This window comes from Podarcis cretensis (genome assembly GCF_951804945.1).
Source record: "Podarcis cretensis genome assembly, chromosome: 6".
Taxonomy (NCBI): domain Eukaryota; kingdom Metazoa; phylum Chordata; class Lepidosauria; order Squamata; family Lacertidae; genus Podarcis; species Podarcis cretensis.
This window is the reverse complement of record NC_137175.1, coordinates 22635499-22654779: the sequence shown is the minus strand read 5'-3', so window position 1 is coordinate 22654779 and position 19281 is coordinate 22635499. Positions and strand designations below refer to the sequence as shown.

Genomic DNA, 19281 nt, shown 5'->3' with positions numbered 1-19281 from the left:
TTAATTAATTTTATAATGAGTGATTTTAGAGTGTTGTTTGTGTTGTACTTTTGTACTGTTTTATTGTTGTTAGCCGCCCTGAGCCCGGCTTCGGCTGGGGAGGGCGGGATATAAATAAAAATTATTATTATTATTTTATTATTGTGTGAGTATCTGGGCTACAGACCACTATAGACAGTTTTTAGTATCATGGTTGTACAAGGTCTAACAAGACATGACGTTTGAATAATGGATATGATCTGATTGGGTATAATATGTGTATTAATAGTGTTCCTGACTTGGCAGTTTTTCACAGAATCCGCTGCAGCTATTTGCAGAGGGCTTGCAGTTTATTTACACACAGTGTCCTAGGATTCACACTCAAAAGGTGGAATTCAATGCAGCACTAAGGTCTAAACCTACCTAAGAACTGCCTGATGGGAGGTTTTTGGCATGAAAGTGGAGAGACTCTTCCAAGGCACAAAATAATTATCCAGTGAGTACTCACGAATATTTATAAAAACAAACATAAAAGGAACATGGCAGTCCTGTATAAGGAGGGGCATCAACGACGCCATCACCTGTGCGTTCTTGTACTTGCTGTGGATCTAATTCAGTGCCCAAATTTGAAGGGGGAGCGCTCCTCCCGCAACAAGGTTGTCCTGTTCATAATTTACTCATGGAGTTTAGAGTGACATTCTGCACATCCACCAGCAGGGTCGTGTTTTCTGAATGGATGTTGGCCCAGTCAGGGAAGCTGCCCAGCTGAAAGATACTCGTGGCCCAAGTGTTGATAGCCAGACTCAGAAACAAAACTCCCATCAGATTCATAAGCAGACCCGTCCTTGCCTGTGGAAGAAGCCCACGAGGGGTAGAATAGATTTAGAGATCATGATGATCTGTGACATCATAGAGCTCAACCGTTTGCTGTGTGATGCAGAAAACCCAGAGCTTTCCAAAGTGGCTGTCCAAAGACAGCCTCCCCTCTGGGAAGAGAGAATCACAAGCCTTCTAAGTAATCGGTTCCATTGTTGAACTGTCAAGAAGTTTCTCTGAACAAGCCTCTAAAAGTAAAGGTAAAGGGACTCCTGGCCATTAGGTCCAGTTGTGACCGACTCTGGGGTTGCGGCGCTCATCTCGCATTATTGGCCGAGGGGGCCGGCATACAGCTTCCGGGTCATGTGGCCAGCATGACTAAGCCGCTTCTGGTGAACCAGAGCAGCACACGGAAACGCCGTTTACCTTCCTGCCAGAGCGGTACCTATTTATCTACTTGCACTTTGACGTGCTTTCAAACTGCTAGGTTGGCAGGAGCAGGGACCGAGTGACGGGAGCTCACCCCGTCGCGGGGATTCGAACCGCCGACCTTCTGATTGGCAAGTCCTAGGCTCTGTGGTTTAACCCACAGCGCCACCCGTGTCCCTGAACAAGCCTCTACCCTCCTGTAAATTCATTAGAGCTAAACCTGCCTTCTGGGTGAATGGTTTTGTATAATGGAGAACAATGCATTGGGGTTTACAAATCCTGGTAAAGCTGCAAAGGAGATTTTGACAGATCCTCCCTACCTGTCTTTGACTGTTTAACTAAATTATAAATGTGCATTCTATCTCTCCTAAGGTAGTATGTTGCAATTTATTCCAACCTTTCTTCGTCTAGGCCTCTTCCTGAATGAAAACCATCAGTGAAATTGTTCTAAGCATGTTTGGACAAATAACTCATACCCAATAAGAGAAGTCAAGAAAATTCTAGTGCTGGAATTCCATGCTGTTTCAAAGTCTGATAACAGGACAGAAATGTAACCAATGAGAATATGAGTGTAATACGCATTTTAGGTGAGAGTAAGTGAGAAGATGTAAGTTCTTCTGCAATATCTGCTGGTGATCTGCTTGGAAAAAATTCATTTGGAATAATTGGTAAATTCCTGTTTTCCATCTCTTTTTAAACAAGGCTTTGGTTAGTTCATACACTTAAGCCCTGGAAACTTGAAAACAAATGAAGAGTGACAGGAGCCAGGGGTGAGACTGCAATTACTTGTTAGTTCTCTGCTGGAATTATGTTCTTTGAATAGAATAAATATAGAAGCTTGCCAACAAACACTAGGATTAACTTTTCCATTGTCAGCCCTCACATTTGTGAGCAAACCTTACTGAACCTTAAAAACTGAAAATTTCGTTCACACCTAATTCCCAATTTCTTCTGTAGTACTGAAAACTGCTATGGGTGCTTCCAGGCGGGTGTTTATTGTGGCATCAGTGCTCCTCATGCATGTAAGTTTATTGCAGTGTCCAAATGATGTCATTGGCATCAAAATGCCAGCCTGAATCTCACCCCACCTCCCCCCCCCAAAAAAACTGGAATTACTCTTTCCAGGTGAAATCCATTATGGGTTATTTGTTTAGCTATTTACAAAGCCTGTTGACAGGGTCCTGTTGGCAATATATCACCTAACCATTTACAATGTTAAGGCCCAATCTGAAAGTACCCTTGGTCTTAGACACATATGAACATTGGCACTTTGCTGCTGAATAGGCTCCTACTTAGGCCTGCACTGAATGTTCGTCACAGCGAAACATTCAGGGTTTTGTTTTGTTCTTTTTTTCCAGGGTGCGAGAAGAAATTCTCCCAAAGTTCAGGGGCAAATTTGGGAAGAGCTGGTGGACCATAGCCCCTGGTCTGTTGTGCTTTAAAATCCAAGGCACTGCCCTCACCGTAGATTGAGCTGAGAGATTGGTAGCCTGGCTGCCATTTTGTAAACAAAGTTGAGAGGAAGTGGATAGTGAACTAAGCCACAGAATTTGCCCCTTCTCAGTTCCTCTCAGCTCCATTTTCAAAATGGTTATCAGGCCGCTGATCTTGCTAATGCCACCCACCCACAGCTAAGCAATTCCTGCAAAAGCAAACAAACAAACAAACCTGAAATTTGGTAATATTCTGCCCACATTTTGGAAAGGAATGAAGACCTTGTGAAAGTGGTGGCAGAGATGTGTTCTTCATCCAGTGTGCTTCTACAGTTGACCAGACATAATTTGGTGCTAACTTACTGCTGGAAGACCCAACAATAATTTACTGTGACTGTAGCAGGAATAAACAGTTTGATGTTTTGATGACATCCATCCTCCTGGGCACAGATAGTTGGATAGGGCATGCCACATTAGATATGCCATCACTTGTGTGAATGCAAGTAAGGTGCATGCCTTTTTGTTATGTAAATAGCAGCCAAAGGGAAACCAGAACCCGACTGAAGCTGCTGTTTGCATCTCAAGGGATGCCTCCATTGGAACCAAGGCGAGCTTCCCCTGAAATACAAATAGCAGCTCCTGAGAGGGGCTGTTTTGGGGAAGTTTGGCAGGGGGAGAGAACTGAACACCCTTTCCTCACCTTCATGGCCTTCTCCTCCTCTAGATAATTAAGCTATTGTTAGTGAGTACTATGTAAAATTACTTACCATATCTTTAACCAGTAAGTGCCCAGAAGCAAAGGCAATTGAATTTGGGGGTGTAGAGACCGGAAGCATGAAAGCAAATGAGCATCCTATGGTTCCTGGTATCATTAAGTAGAGGGGATGCACTTTCAGGCGAATGGCCTTAAAAAACAAACAAAAGGGGGGTGCGTTATGATTTATTAGCTGAACTGTAAGCATCGCATGAGATTCTTGAAAAGACTGCAAATAAGTTTTTGTGTGATCATAGTTTCTTCTGAAAGCTTCCACTAGATTTGGCATGGGAAACCTTTGGCCCTCCAGATGTTGCTGAACTACAGCTCCCCTCAACCCTGCCCATTAGTCTTGATTGCTGGGGCTGATGGTAGTTGCAGTTCATCTGGAAGGTCAAAGGTTTCCAAACACCTGCTCTAGATGCTCCTGGTAGAACATGCTGGACCAGGAATGAGGAGCCTGCATCTTTTTCAATGTTGCTGGACTACAACTCCCATCATCCCTGATTATTGGTGATGATAGCTGAGGCTGATGGGAACTAGAGTCCAAGAACCTTAAGGTCTGCGGTGTGGGAGTAATAAAAGGCTAGGGAGGAGTAAAGAAGCTGTGAGCTCCTCTCCAGCAAGCTGCATGTTTGTGTGGTCCCAGTAAACCAGAGTTAGGTTTATTGTGTTGTGTGAAACAGGCCACTGGAGACTTGTTCTCTCTCTCTCTCTCTCTCTCTCACACACACACACACACACACACAGAGAGAGAGAGAGAGAGAGAGAGAGAGAGAGAGAGAGAGCCTTCTTGAAATAGGCACAAGGAGTCTTATTTCTGGCTATCTGAATATGGGGAATTGTGGAAGGAAGCCCAATCATAACACAAAATCCTATTCAGCTGAGTCCAGAAGTTTCCTCAGGCAGAATAAGCAGGTCAGAAGAGGGCATGCTGTTCACTGAGAATAGTACATGTGGACTCTGTGGGTTCAAAAGCTGGCCATCCGCCTTGAGTTGTCAGCCTAGTAATATTTTTCAGAAGTAAAGCTGAAAAGTACTTTTGAGTCTCCCACTAGTTACTCCACATGGAGTTGTTGTTAATGAGGGACAGAATGCAGAAGAGAAACCAAATGTACACCTTCTTGAGATCTTCGAGTGGGATGTAATGATGATGATGATGATGATGATGATATAGGCCGACCTTCCTCCTACCACCCAAGATTAGGGTGAGCCATGTGTTCAAGTTGCTAAGGAATACCTTATATCTAAAGAGTTATTTAAAGAGTCTTCTACTCAAAGGTGTCCTCTATTTGAAGAGCTGTCCTGCCCAAGTCAAGTTCAAAGAACCATAAGAAGGAAGAGCAGGAAGAGCCTTGAAGTTGCCCATTAGCACTTGGATAGCAGACAGAACAGGCATGCTGGTCACCCAGGTCAAATCTTCCCCGTATGGTGAGATTAATTTCTATTTACATTATAATAATTTATGTCTAAATCTGCATCTATACATATAAATCAGCATATATAAATTGCCTATATATATTTCCCCCCCTCAATAGCAGCAATGGTCACTCTACCCTTAACTTAGTATGCTTGGTTGTTTGGCCGTAATAATAAACATTCATTCACATTCATACCTTTAACTTAACCCCTTGGTTGAAAGGTATGCATATGCCCCTTACCAGTTCTGCCAGGACAGGCAGGAAGATTATGATTGTGGCTGTGTTACTTGCAAATTCTGTGAATAACGCAATCACTGCCGTAATGAGAATAACAGCTACAGCAGGAGGGAGGTTCTCCAGGGGGTCAAGCTGGCCTCCAATCCAGACAGACAAGCCAGACTCCTATAGCAGGGTAGAAAAATTATGTGTTTGTTAAATTTAAAGCCCACCCATCCTCTTAAAGGAGCCCAGGGCAGCAAATACACCATTGTTAAAACAACATGATTAAAAAATAAAACAACAACATACTAAAAACATACATATAAAAACAATCACAGTTTGCACAAGTGATTCTATGGTGGCTGATTTTTTTCCTGTGTTTTTCAGCTCTCGTCATGAGATGATATCTCAGGAACAGATCATTTCACTTGCAATTGAAATTTACCCTCCCCCAGGCACCATTTTAATACCCAAACTACCACATGTATGCTCCATACATGGCGAAATCTTCCTTAGCACTGGCAGTATGGTACCAATGGTCAAACTATCACAGCATAAGAGAGCTTCCCCTGCAGTAGTTTTGTCAGCTTGTATGAGCTGTGGGACATTTGTCCTCTTAAAACACAAATCTACTGCAAATGAAAGCCAACTCCCATGACCATTTTTGAAGCTGAACATTCACCACAAGATGACTTTCTCCTCAAATGCTATGTGGTGAATTTGGCCTTGTGAGAATACTAAGATTGTGGCCACATCCTGGAAAACCCTGGTTTTGTAATGTTTCCTAGGGTGATAAAATGTGAAAACACTACTTGGTCACTTTAGCATGTGAAAATGAGCAGGCAAATCAACTCACCAAGGCTCTTACACGTCTGAAAGTATTGCTTGTTTTAGCCCTTAGGCCCGAACTACACATTACATTAAATGCAGTAGTCATCTGTGGGGCTTATCTGATCTCCTGTCAATAGCAGTGCAGTGCAAACAGGCTGGTGGGAGCACCAGATTGGCTCTAGTCTTGATTAAAATCATCCCCACCAAAGCTAACATTTACCACAGGAAGAAACCTCCACTTGGGTTGAAGTAGGCCACAACATTTGGCGAAGGCATTGGGTATGTATCTGACATCAAACAGCCCGCCAGCTGGCAGATGAGAGGGCTGAGCTGGCCCTAGGTTGAGTGTCGCCCTATGATGCAGGTCAAATCATATTTCAGGTCCGCTGCCACAACCTCACCTCCAGGCAGCCTCCTGATAGGCTCGTTTGAAATGGTCCCCAGTCAGCTGATCCATGGCCATGGTGGGAAGAAGCAAGCATTCTTTTAACGACCATTGACATAAAATGGCTCTGGGCCACACTGCAGCCATGCTGAGCCCACAAACCATCACTCCTCAAGATTTCCAGGTAATCGGCCATTTTCCAGAACATTGTGTATGTGTGTAAGAATGGTTAAAAAAAGAGAGCTGGTCATGCTCCGAATTAGTCACACACATGAATGCAAACATGCATGCAAAGTAGCATGTAGCTTATTCTGCAGTAATCAAGTGTCATGATGCTGTCAGGAGCCAAAGTCTGGAGCAGCTCAGCAATAAAACACCTAGTTTCAGAGAAGTTAACTCTTTAATTCAAAGAAACCAACACAACAAAGGTCTTGCCCCAAGGAGACAGTTGCGAGGACTGAAGCTCCCTGCGTTCTCACCGCTCTTGAAAATTCCTCCCCCAGCTCCTCCCCCAGGAACCTGGGGCTCCTTCGCCTTATCTCTCTTTGCTCTGCCCTCTTCATTCCTCTCAGTGTTCTGGGAGACTAGGGTGGAGGGGAGCTGGTCACAGCAGGAGGGGGAGACTCCCTGGCTTCTTCAGCAGCCTGACCCCACTCGTCTCCAGCCTCTGCTTCAGATTCAGATTCTGGACTGCCCTCTGCCATAGCCTCTTCCTGCTCACTAAACCCTGTTGCCTCTTCAGTTTCTGTTACCTCCTCCTCCCAGTCTGCTCTCCCCCTCTTCTCCCTCTGACCACTCATTGTTGTCCCACCAACAATCCCCTGGCTTTGAGCCTTCTTCCCCTGGGGGTTCCCTTGGGGGTTCCCCGGCTAGTGCCTCCCACCACCCCTCTGCATCCAGCCAGTCCGTGATAGGTGCCCTAAAAAACAACAACAACCCAGTCCCTTTAGAAAAGAAGGAAAGTGGTGCATATTTTTTTTTTGACAGGCTGCATTCTAACAAGCATACCTCACATCCTTTTGCCATGGCAAAACCTCCTCCAAGCAATAGAATTATATTCCATGGTACACTTTCTTGGGCTTTTCTCCAAGTCAGCAAGGGCTGGTTCTCTGTGTTTGGTGCTAGACAAAGAGGTTTGTGAACATAGAGAGAGATTAGCAAACTTTGTGATCGCAGCCTAAGGCAGGGAGGGGGAAGCAGTGGCCCACCAGATGTTGTGGGACTCCAACTCCCATCAGACCCAGCCAGCAAGGGGAATGGTTAGGGATGATGGGAGCTGTAGTCCAGCAATATTTGGACATCCCCCTCCCCCTTTCATTTGCACTTTGGATCTAAGTTAACTGCAACGTTAATTTTCTACTCGCAGCTCAAAGATTGTGAGATGTATGGTAAAGGAAAACCCAGATCTCATCCATAAAAGGTCATAAAAGGATTTTTTTGCAAAGCAAGGTACCCTATTTCACAAGAGAGGCCTTATTAACACATGAAGGCTGAACAAGAGATAGCTTCCACTTTTCTCTCTTAACCCTTCATAGAGCTATTCCTTGCAATTGCTCAAGTCCTCATATGCTGTGCTTTTGTTGAACAGCAAGCAAGTCACATAATCTTCATCTGTGTACCAATGTTCCAGATGTCTGTGAGCACATTGATTTATTTCGTACCATGAAGCACTTCACAGGCAGAAAAGATACCACCAGGGACGTATAGATGGGGGGCAGTAGATGGTGTTTGGAGAACCTTGGACTGTTAGGCAGGGAGAGAATCTCCCAATCAGCACCAGAAAAGGATGAATATCTGTGTCCCTTTTCTAAAAAGAAAAGAGGGTGAGTATTTTAATGCTTGGTTGGGACCCATTGGGACATCAGGAGCCAGCAGATGGGTCTTATTCCTCTGCTGTCTTCCCTGTATGATTGATCTTTAAGCTCCTCTATAAGTGAGTCATTCAGGAAATGGTGACCTAGTGACCCTGTACCTAGTGCTTGTTGAAGGCTAGTTTTATAATCAATTCTACAGAAAGCAGAAGAACTGGGTCAAAGGGTTTCAAAAGCCAGAAGCTTACCTTTCAAGTCAAACCACCATTTAAGAGATGGCCTTTTCGATGGGAAGAAGAACAATATTGTCACTATTGTGACTCCAGTAACAGCATCAGTGACAAACCTAACAGGGAGGGAGGGGGAATTTCAAGAATAAGTGGTGGAAGAGAAGAAACATTTGTCAAAGGAGACCAAGGTCAGTGACTTTGCATGCAGATATCCCAGACTCAATTCCTGGAATCACCAGGGAGTGCTAAGAATTACTCTGGGCTCGTCCACAATTCTACTCCTCCCATGCCTAGAAAACACAGGTCCTAACAGCTTTCCACTTGTCCCAAGCTTTCTAGGTGAGGAGTGATGTTGCCTTTGCCCACTGCCTTCCCACAGAAGACTCGCTCTTTAGTGCTAAATCGGAACATACAGCAATCCTCAGAAGGCCCAATTGCCATTGGTTCCAATTCAGTGCTAAACCGTAGGTTTCCTCTGGAGGAAGCAGTGGGTCAGATGGAAGTGTGGATGCAACTTTCTGTGTCTGAAACCCTGGAGAGCCACCGCAAGTCAATGTGGACAATACTGAGCTTGATGGACCAATGGTCTGACTCTGTGCAAAAGTCGTATGTACACATTAGTGGCTTAAACCATTCTAGAGGTTGATTCCCCCACTGTGTTTCAAGTCATATTTACACATGACTGTACGCACCAGAGAAAGAGCAGGGGTGTTCAGTTTCTGCTGTCACCTGCACATGCGCTCCCAAATGTACACACCTCAGCTTAACTGTGATACGAATGTGGCCTTGAGTTCTCCATTTGGATTGAAGCTGGTTTGTGGGGAAATGCATGGGACAGCAGTATTTTTCAATAAACTACAGGATAGCGCTGCATCCTGGGTAATATGATGTGTATGCAAATTCAGAAAAACAGAGGTGGGAGCACACCAGAGCCAGACTACATTACAATGTAGATACAGCCTGAAGCAGCTTTCTCTGTCCCTATCTATCTTCAGATACACTCACAATTTGTAAATCTGTTTTTAAATCTGTGAGTTACAGTCCTAAACTAGGCAGCTGTTCTACTAGAAAACTAACTGTAAGCCTTGAAAATGCAACCTGAAGAGAGAAGCAAGAGAAAGCACATGTCTCTCAGGAAGGTTAAAAGGTAAAGGTAAAGGTACCCCTGCCCGTACGGGCCAGTCTTGACAGACTCTGGGGTTGTGCGCCCATCTCACTTAAGAGGCCAGGGGCCAGCGCTGTCCGGAGACACTTCCGGGTCACGTGGCCAGCGTGACATCGCTGCTCTGGCGAGCCAGAGCCGCACACGGAAACGCCGTTTACCTTCCCGCTGGTAAGCGGTCCCTATTTATCTACTTGCACCCGGAGGTGCTTTCGAACTGCTAGGTTGGCAGGCGCTGGGACCGAGCAGCGGGAGCGCACCCCGCCGCAGGGATTCGAACCGCCAACCTTTCGATCGGCAAGTCCTAGGCGCTGAGGCTTTAACCCACAGCGCCACCTGCGTCCCTCTCAGGAAGGTTAACCAGCTTCAATTTGACTATTGATAACTGATGGATTGACTACTGATCAAAGAGGCCCCACAACCATCTCCCAAGGTTAGGGGACTGGGAATACTATGTCTGCCCCAGGCAAAAAAGAAAATTTGAGAGAATCCCTTGAGATGAGCATTTAAATGAAACGTTAATGCTGGGGGGGGGCGGTGTTGTGTGGAAGGGAGGATGAAGAACAAAGGCCTGACAGAAATATACAGAAATAAATTTCTTACCCTGGTGTGAACAAGCTCGCCCAGCCTGGGATGAACTTAGGGTCTCTGGAGAATAGCAGGATTGCGAATAAGCAGAAAAGTACAAATACTGCCTGTTCAGCAAACCTGTAGAGGAAGGAAATGCAGCGAGTCACTGTAATGAAGACATCATTTTCCCCCAGTCTTGCCTGAGGATGAGCTCAACTGTGACCAGTAGGTGGAAATCTGAGGAAGGCTAGCAATGTTGCGCAGAAAAGAGCAAAGGGGAATTTTGATTGTTTCAGAACAAAATGCAGAAGTGGCCTTGGGCTAGATACACATTTCCAAAATTAAAATATAACCTAAGAGGCAGCAAATTTTCTATTGCTAAAGTTCATAGAGGGGAATTGTAAAAGATACATAGGAGAGGATATTTGTGTTTCAACATATCTCCACAGGCATTTGGGTTAACAACTTGGGCCTCCCATGTTATAACTAGTAAATCATGCAATAAGAAGAAACACATGGTTGCTCAACTTGATTGTGTGGTGTGTGTTTTTTACAACGATGAATGTGATAGAAAGCAGAAGAGTGATCATTTGTGGGAGGTTTCAAGATTCAATGACCACAGACTTTAGCCCATTTCAGGCTCTCTCTCTCTCTCTCTCTCTCTCTCTCTCTCTCTCTCTCACACACACACACACACACACACACACAGAGAGAGAGAGAGAGAGAGAGAGAGAGAGAGAGGGGGGGGGCAGGGACAGAGCCTGCCCCCTTCCCTGGCTGCCTTAGTTGTGTGTGTGTGTGTGTGACATTCTAACCACAAACAGAAAATCATGAAACAATAATTCGAAATCTCAATTTTTGGAAGTTGAGGACGGAATAGGATGAGAAAGCTACCTTATAATGGGGCATCATTAAATTGTACTCTTCTCTTCCTGGTTTTACATATCGAGAAGATTAGGAACCAAATTACAAAACGAAACATTAGATTTAAGGAACAAGAGATACATAAACCATTTGGAAGAAATCTGGAGTTGCTAATCAAATTGGCCACGGCTGGTTTAATAGACATTCTGTGCTCTTAGAATGGAAAAAAGGGCCTTTGATTCTTACAATGATATTTCGCAGGTTGCTGGTTTATAGTGACATGAATGCTTCAGTGGACACTAATCTTTCATAATATCCACCAACGGTGAAAAGCACTTTTCCGCCAGATATGTTCAGGTTCCCTCAATTTATTTATTTTGCAATAGTTATGTGCTGCTTAAAATAATAATAATACAGCAGTTTGCAGGGGGGGGGGAGAGAGAAAGAGAGAATGCAACCTTTGTAACTGATAAAGCAGAAGAACAAAATCAACAACTAAAATCAGCCTGCAGCAGTTTTATCAGATAATAGTCTCAAAGACTATCAGATGAGTTTTTGTTACTTTTCTAAAAGTAGCCAATGATAGTAGCCAAGCATGCCGCCTCCCAGAGGGGTTGGGGCAACTGGTAAGAAGGTCCTATTCTGAAGGTCCACGACTGGATAATTAATTGATGGAACTATGAGCAGGATCTGCTTAGCAGCTCTCAAAGGGCAGGGATGAGAGGATGCTCTGCTTGTACTCCACACTCAGATTGTCTAGGGCAAGTGTGGGGAATCTATAGCCCCCAAATGTTGTTCAGCTACAGCTCCCATCAGCCCCAGCAAGGACAACTTTATAAGCTTTTGTGGAGCAGTAAACTTGTCAGCATCTTAAAAAGCAGAGAAATCACCTTGTCAACAAAGGTCTGTATAGTTAAAGCTAAGGTTTTCCCAGTAGTGATGTATGGAAGTGAGAGCTGGACCATAAAGAAGGCTGAAGAATTGATGCTTTTGAATTATGGTGCTGGATGAGACTCTTGAGAGTCCCATGGACTGCAAGAAGATCAGACCTATCGATTCTTAAGGAAATCAGCCCTGAGTGCTCACTGGAAGGACAGATCGTGAAGCTAAGGCTCCAATACTTTGGCCACCTCTTGAGAAGAGAAGACTCCCTGGAAAAGACCCTGATATTGGGAAAGATTGAGGGCACAAGGAGAAGGGGACGACAGAGGACGAGATGGTTGGACAGTGTTCTCAAAGCTACCAGCATGAGTTTGACCAAACTGCGGGAGGCAGTGGAAGACAGGAGTGCCTGGTCCATGGGGTCACGAAGAGTCGGGCACGACTAAACGACTAAACAACAACAAAACTTGTCATAGAGATGAACACTAGTCCATGAAGACTTAGACACAATGCATCTGTCAGTTTTTCAGCTGCCACAAGACTATCGTGATTGACAGGACAGATTGGTCAGGAGTAAACAGTGTTCACATCAGTGGCAACAAACCGTTTCACTGATGCTAGCAAGGAGACTTAACTAGATGTACAGCATCCGGTTATTTGTGAGTGCCCAAATACAGTAACAGCTAATGAAAGTGCCTTTTTAAGAAATGGTTAGCACCGACTGTATCTAAAAAATAAAGGACTGGTTAACACTAAATGATTTAGCCCATAAAGATTTCAACAGCCATTTAATTAGAAATGCATTATTTAAAGTCTGGAACAAGTACAAATCGAGACTGGAGCCAATGATACCATGGTGGCTTACACCTCTAGAAACCCATGCCATGAAAAAACTAGACATGAACAAGGAATGGGCAACATATAGAGATTTGATAATGGAAGATCAAGGTAAATTAAAATTAAGACCATATTAAGAAATAAGGCATTATGTCTCCGACAGATGGCAACATATACAACTTGGAAGTGTCTTTAATTCGGACTCGAAGAAAGGCTTCGCTAAAGAGAATTCATTAATGTATGAAACACTATTTAAAAAAATTACTATCTAAAATGTACAACCTTTTGCTAGATCTGGGCCTGACTGACGAGGAAGTGAAAGAGACAATGATTAAATGGGCGCAAGACTTCGGCCATACAATATATTTAGAGCAATGAGAGAAACTTTGGCAGGAAGATATAAGATTTACCGCCTGTAGTACAATAAAATAAAATTTCATCAAAATGTTCTACAGGTGGCATTTAACACCAGTCAAATTAGCAAAAATCTATAAACTGAAATCCAGCCTCTGTTGGAAATGCAACAAGGAAGCTGGAACAACAATGCATATGTGGTGGAATTGCACCCCAATTAAGTACTTCTGGGGAGAAATACATGAGGAGTTGAAAAAAATGCTTAAAATCCCATTAACGAAAAAACCAGAGGCTTACTTACTGGGCCTATTAGGAAAAGAAATACCGAAATCGAAAAAAAGAATTTTCTTATATGCGACCACCACAGCTATGATAGTAATAGCATCTAAATGGAAAGCTAAAGAGCTACCTACCAAGGAGGAATGGATTCTTAAATTACGGTAAACGAATATTTAAAATTGGCTAAATTAACAGCATCTATACGATAGCAGTCAAATCAAAAACTAAAAAATGAATGGCAATGCTTTGACAAAATACTGCTCTAAAAATACATGCTAATATGCTTAGACTAAGAATGTAAATGCATCAAAACAATAATCTATCAAAGAGAAATATATGTACCGTATATAGAGAAAATAAAAACAATCAGAATGCAATGATAAGGGTAAAATTGATTCTAGACAAGACGAGTAGCGGTGGAGGGAAGCTAAACAGGGTGGGGGTTTGTTTTATTTTGTTTATGTTTTTTCTTTCAGGATATTGTATAATGATTTAATGTTTCTTTTCTGTTATGTATTATTTCTCTTTCTCTTTTCAGTTGTATGACAGAAAATCTAAATAAAAATTTCATAATAAATAAAAATAAAAATAAAATGCCGGCTTTAATGTGATATGCAAAAACAAAACACTAAATGATTTAGAAAGCCAAATCCTCTTAATTTCCCCCTTGCAATCTGCATGCAACTTTTCTATCTCTCACAGAGACTACATAAATGATTATTCATGACATCTTGTCATGGACTGATTGACTGCAGAGGAATGGTGGGAGGAAGCATGAAAGAAGGCTCAGATCTGAGGGATTGGTGGTGGAATAACAATGAGTGCTCAGAGGGAGAAGTGAGAGAAGACTGGGAAGAGGTGTCGAAAGCTGAAGAGGTAACAGCAGGGGGAGTCGGTGGCAGAAAGCAGTCCAGGATCAGTGGTAGAAGCGGAGACTAGAGAGGAGGGAGGCCAAGAAGCAGAGATGAGTCTGGCTGGTGAAGAGGCACGGGTGTCTCCCCCTCCTGCTGTGACCAGCTCTCCTCTCCACTGGTCTCCCAGAGCCAGAAGAGGCATGAAAAGAGTGGAGGCAAAGTTAGCTTCATGCAGGTGCAGTATCAGATTGTTTGGAGAAAACCCTGCATAAGAGGGGACTTATGCAGCTGTGGGGAGTTGGGCAACTTCAGTTTCAGCAACTGCTTCAAGGGAGCAAGACCTGCTAGAGATGAGTTGCTGTGCTCCTTAGGCCTCAGAGCGTGTTTTTGCTTTAAAAAAAGAGTTAACTCCAACTCGTTGGTGTAATTTACTGCTGGCTCACTCCTGCCATGGCTTCAGTGCTTCATTTGTCTCTGGGACTGTTCGTGAGTGTGCTACAAATGCTTCCAAATGCACTAGACTGGCTAATTAGAGAATAGTTTGTTCCTTGCATAAATAATTTAGCAGAAGTAATTAAGCAGCCCATCATCAACAGTAAAGTCTCCAGTTGACTCTGCAATTTAGGATTTGCTTCAGAGGTATGGCCTGAGCTAAACTTTCTTTCAGCTGCGGCGGAAGTAGTTGAAAGCTGTGGTGTTTGTAACAAACAAGAAAAATGCTTATCCTATGGTAACCAATAAAATGCAGAAAAACAAAACTTTGGGGTTTTCTAAGGCAGGGAAACCTGTTGCCCTCCAGATATTGTTGCACTGCAACCCCTATCAGCCCCGACCAGCATGTCTAATGGTGAGCAATGGTGGGAACTGGAATCCATAAATACCTGGAGGGCCATGGAATAGCCATCCATGAACTAAGGAAACTGACCCCAGACTACAAGACAAACAAAAGAAATATCACACACCGTGGAACCAAATGCTACCTTGGTGAATGTGTGCTCCCAAATCTGAATTTGATGAAATAACCTGTGTGTGTGTGTGTGTGTGTGTGTGTGTGTAGGAGAGAATTAGCAGATGGGAGAAGAGGGTGCTTAACCCTTCACACACACATAGAGACACACACCAATTTCTCCACCCCACAGTCAGGTTTAAACACAGTTGACGGAGTCTTGTGTTGCTTTCATTGTGACTTACTTTATTGGTCCCAGCTTCCGATAATCATCCCTTATTACTGTCCTGGCTCTGGCTTCTGCATCAGCTCTGATCTCCGATTTCTTTTTTCTCCAGCTCAACAACAAGGGAGGGAAAAAATGCTTTGTTCACACGACCTCAGGCACTCTCATTCATAAATATTACTGAATCAAACTATCTTGCAGAAAGCTTATAAATGGATTTAAGGTCGTTACATTCAGGAGGGCTTTTGGCTGCATAATTTCCTTGCTGCTGTTTGAAGGTTCCAGTTTTTACTCTCTGTTTTGTGGTTTCAGTTTTAGGCCCTTAATGTGATTCCAGTTTCATCCTTAAATGTACCACCACTAACTAAGAAACTGCAATCAAAAATTAAACTAGCAAATAGCTAGAATTGTACACTACCTTAGGACCATTTGCCAGGAAAGACAGTTAACTATTTTTATTTATTGGTCAGTTTCGCACAACACGATAACCCATTCTGTGTTCCCAAATTCTCATCCTGTAATCAAAGGTAACTTCATCTTCTTGGCATTATGCAAAAGACACATCTCTCGCAGCCAGAGAAGAACCACCAGAGCATGCATTCATAGGAATGATTTGTCTTAAAAATCAGGGCAAATTCATTCTGTCTTCTGCAGTAATTCATCCCCCCCCCCCATGCACCCTCTCTAGAGATAGCCATTGTTAGGTTTCTGATTCAGAGGACGTCAAAAAATAGGACGGCTCCATTGTTCAGGCATTAGAATAGCCAGAAAACAAGCGAGTAATTATGCCAAATGTGCCACTGATGATGAAACAAAGCATAAGGAATTTTGAGGCTCAAAGGCTGAAATACTAATGTGCTTCTGTGAGGCTCAGCCTTTTTTAGTAGGCAACTTCAGTGCTCATCTGCAGTTTGACCTGCCTTCTCCTCCACCCACCTCACACAATTAGGAGTCCATATGAAGGACAATTTCATCTTGAACTGTTTTCAGGTTAACAGTATCATGCTGCTTAATACATTTCTGGCACTGCTTAGATTTTCATTAAACCTACAAAGCTAGTTTGATTCCATCAATCCCATAAAGTGTACCCAGTGTTTGCGAACCAGTCAAACCTATGACTATGAACAGAATTCTGAAGGAAAGGGTCACTTGCTTGATTCTTTTGGCAAACTGGCATCTACTTTGAGTCTTTGATTTTAAAAAGTGAGTTCGTGGGGGGAAATCTATTTGCCATGTATGGTTTTGGTTTTTTCTTACCCCATTTTCCTTTTTTTCAAAAAAAGGCCTTAAGCATCAATTCCTTTCAAAACAATTCAACAAACAGAACAGAAATGAGAGCCACAGTACTCCAGTGCACATAGTTTTGGAATTTCACTTATGAGGCCCGAATTCAAATCCCTACTCATCGGTAAAACTATATGGATAGTCTTGGGAAAATCTCTCTCTTTTGACCTCAGTTTGCCATGTGTAAATGGGGACAGTTACTTATATATCCTGCTGAGTGGATCAGCAAGATGGACTATATTTACATACAAATAAAAGTAGTATATAAATTACTAATAGTGATACACTTTGAAATAATGCAATTATTACACGTTCATAAGATTATAAGAAAAGCCCTTCTGGATGAGACCAAAGACCCATCTAGTTCAACATCCTGTGGCCAACCAGCTACCTATAGGAAGCCTGTCTGCAGAACCTGAATGCAACAGCAGTATATTCTCCTGCATTGATTTTCTGAATTAAATTGTACCTCTGAAGGTGCTATTCATCTTGCTGATGGAAAAAATAATGGCACTTCAATGAGCCATATATTTGTTGGAATTACTGTAGCACTGCAGGCTTAAAAGGCTATGGGATGTCAGAAATGCATTTTAACAACAACAGCGTAAAGTGCACAATAAACAGAAATGGCTCATAATCTCTGTGCCGCCACCAAAAAAATAACCCCCAAACAAACTGTAGCAATGCCTCTTGTTTTAAATACTGCAAGTGAAGGAATACGGCGAAGTTGGAAAGCAAGTTGTAAGTACCCAGATTAGCAAAAGATTTACAATAAAACCATGTTACTGCTCAATTACTGATTAACACATTGTTTTATGAAATCACTGAAGTTTAATCCCTGTCAAATGTAACCTGTTCTTGGCCAAATTTCCAGCTACGGACTTTATATCTTAACCTACGTAACAGCTACAGTAAAAAGCATCATTCCTGGAAAAATACAGAACACAAGTCCCATACCATGCAATGAAATGCTCAAATCCCTGAATGGTGCAAGTGCAAAACAGTCAGGTCGAAATATCCCAGGAATTCAGTAACTAGTAGAATTATCAACAGAACACCTCTTTTAAAAAAAATCTTATTCTTTGAACCCTGCTCTCATTACAACAAATTAGCAAAACTCTGTGGACCTCAACAAATCTGTACCAATATACACCGCCTTAAGGTCATTTGTGACAAGGCTGAGAAATTTCTGGGGCAATGAGATCACCAGCGCAGTGGTTAGGACACCTCTACAATGATCTTGTGAGAGAATGCATCTGATGTGAATTCACAAGGGGAAAGGGTGGGCCTCAAAGGTCTGGTGCTCATGAAGACCACCAAAATATCCCATAAGAACATAAGAAGAGCCCTACTGGATCAAGCTACTCAGGGCCAGACTTGGGTAGTCTTTCGTAATATGGCACCATGTATGGAGCTGGAATTTAGCACCCCCAAATGGATCTTCTCAATTATGGATCATCTCAATTTTGCACCCCCTCGGCTCAGCACCCTGTGTGGGAGAACTGTCTAGACCACCCAGCACTGAAGCTATTGGCCCATCTAATCCAGCATTCCCTTCTCACAGAGGATAACCCATGGGAGGCCTGCCAGCAGGACCTGAGGGCAACAATGCTCTCCTCATCCATGCTTCTCAGCAAGTGGTATTCAGAGGCATGCAACCCCTGACAGTGCAGGTGGAGGACAGCCTTATCTTCCATGAAATTGTCTAATCCTCTTTTAAAACCAACCAAACTGGTAGCCATCTCTACCTCCTGTGGGAGCAAATTCTATAGTTTAACTATATGGTGCTGTGTGGAGAAGTACTTTCATTCATCCATCTTGCATCTTCCAACATTCAGTATTATTGGATGCCCAAGTTCTAGTACTAAGAGGGAGGCCTTTCCGCTTTCTCCACACCAGAATTCATTTGATACACCTCTGTTTTCCTTGCTGAAGTGCTTATGTCAACTACTGGGAAAATAGGAAAGGACCATTGCTGTCAAAATGCTTCATAAAATAGGCTGGTCTAACAGTTCTGAGTAAGGAAATGAGTTAAATATGCATGCAATAACTTATTTGAGGAGAGATTAGAATTATTTAACTATTGTTGGAATTCTAATTGAAATGATATTAAGAGAAACTCTTAACCATAGACTGTTGGTATTATGACATTTCCCCTCTTTTTTATGAACTGTATAATCTTTATTATCTACGGTTGCTTTGCTTAATAAATTTAAACTTTATAAAATAACTATCTTAAGTCATGTATATTAAAATGAAAGTAGTTTTATTATCAGCTCTGCCTTAGTGTATGTGATGAAGTTTCCATATTATTCAGCTATCGTTAGAAGTGTGTTTTTATAGTATGAGCTGCTTGGATATTTTTTCTTTAAAAATAACTCCTTTGTTTCTGAACACAGTGTCTTCAAAAGCATATCTTCAAACTGGAGTTTTGTGGCCAAGCAAAAAAAGTCACAAACTGTATTTTTCAAGTGCAAAAATAGAAATATTAAGATGTAACATGTAGAGCCTCACCCAACTTTAAAAGCAAAAGAGAAGGACCTGTCAATGAAAGATTGTAAAAGACACATCCCAATTTGCCAAGCCAAAATGCTTGCCCTGATGTAATGACCCCATTAGTGCACTGTGACATCTAGTTTTTCTTTATTCCTTTTTCTTTTAAAAATTTTATTTGCATTTTGAAAAACAGGAACAGAGAGTTTTTCTTGTGCAACA

At 42.6% G+C, this 19281-nt stretch overlaps 1 protein-coding gene across 1 annotated transcript in view; it reads right to left on the bottom strand.

The window, feature by feature from the left end:
• Nucleotides 1-476: 476 nt before the first annotated feature.
• The window catches only part of SLC13A3 (solute carrier family 13 member 3), a 44981-nt gene continuing 26176 nt past the window's right edge, over nucleotides 477-19281 (bottom strand). The window contains exons 7-13 of the mRNA XM_079979321.1: nucleotides 15302-15394; nucleotides 10074-10178; nucleotides 8327-8424; nucleotides 7276-7388; nucleotides 5073-5234; nucleotides 3425-3562; nucleotides 477-828 (exon numbers count right to left, since the gene is read on the bottom strand). Coding sequence (XP_079835447.1) covers nucleotides 646-828; nucleotides 3425-3562; nucleotides 5073-5234; nucleotides 7276-7388; nucleotides 8327-8424; nucleotides 10074-10178; nucleotides 15302-15394 — 892 coding nt within the window. The 3' untranslated portion in view covers nucleotides 477-645. The remainder of the gene's footprint in view (nucleotides 829-3424; nucleotides 3563-5072; nucleotides 5235-7275; nucleotides 7389-8326; nucleotides 8425-10073; nucleotides 10179-15301; nucleotides 15395-19281) is intronic.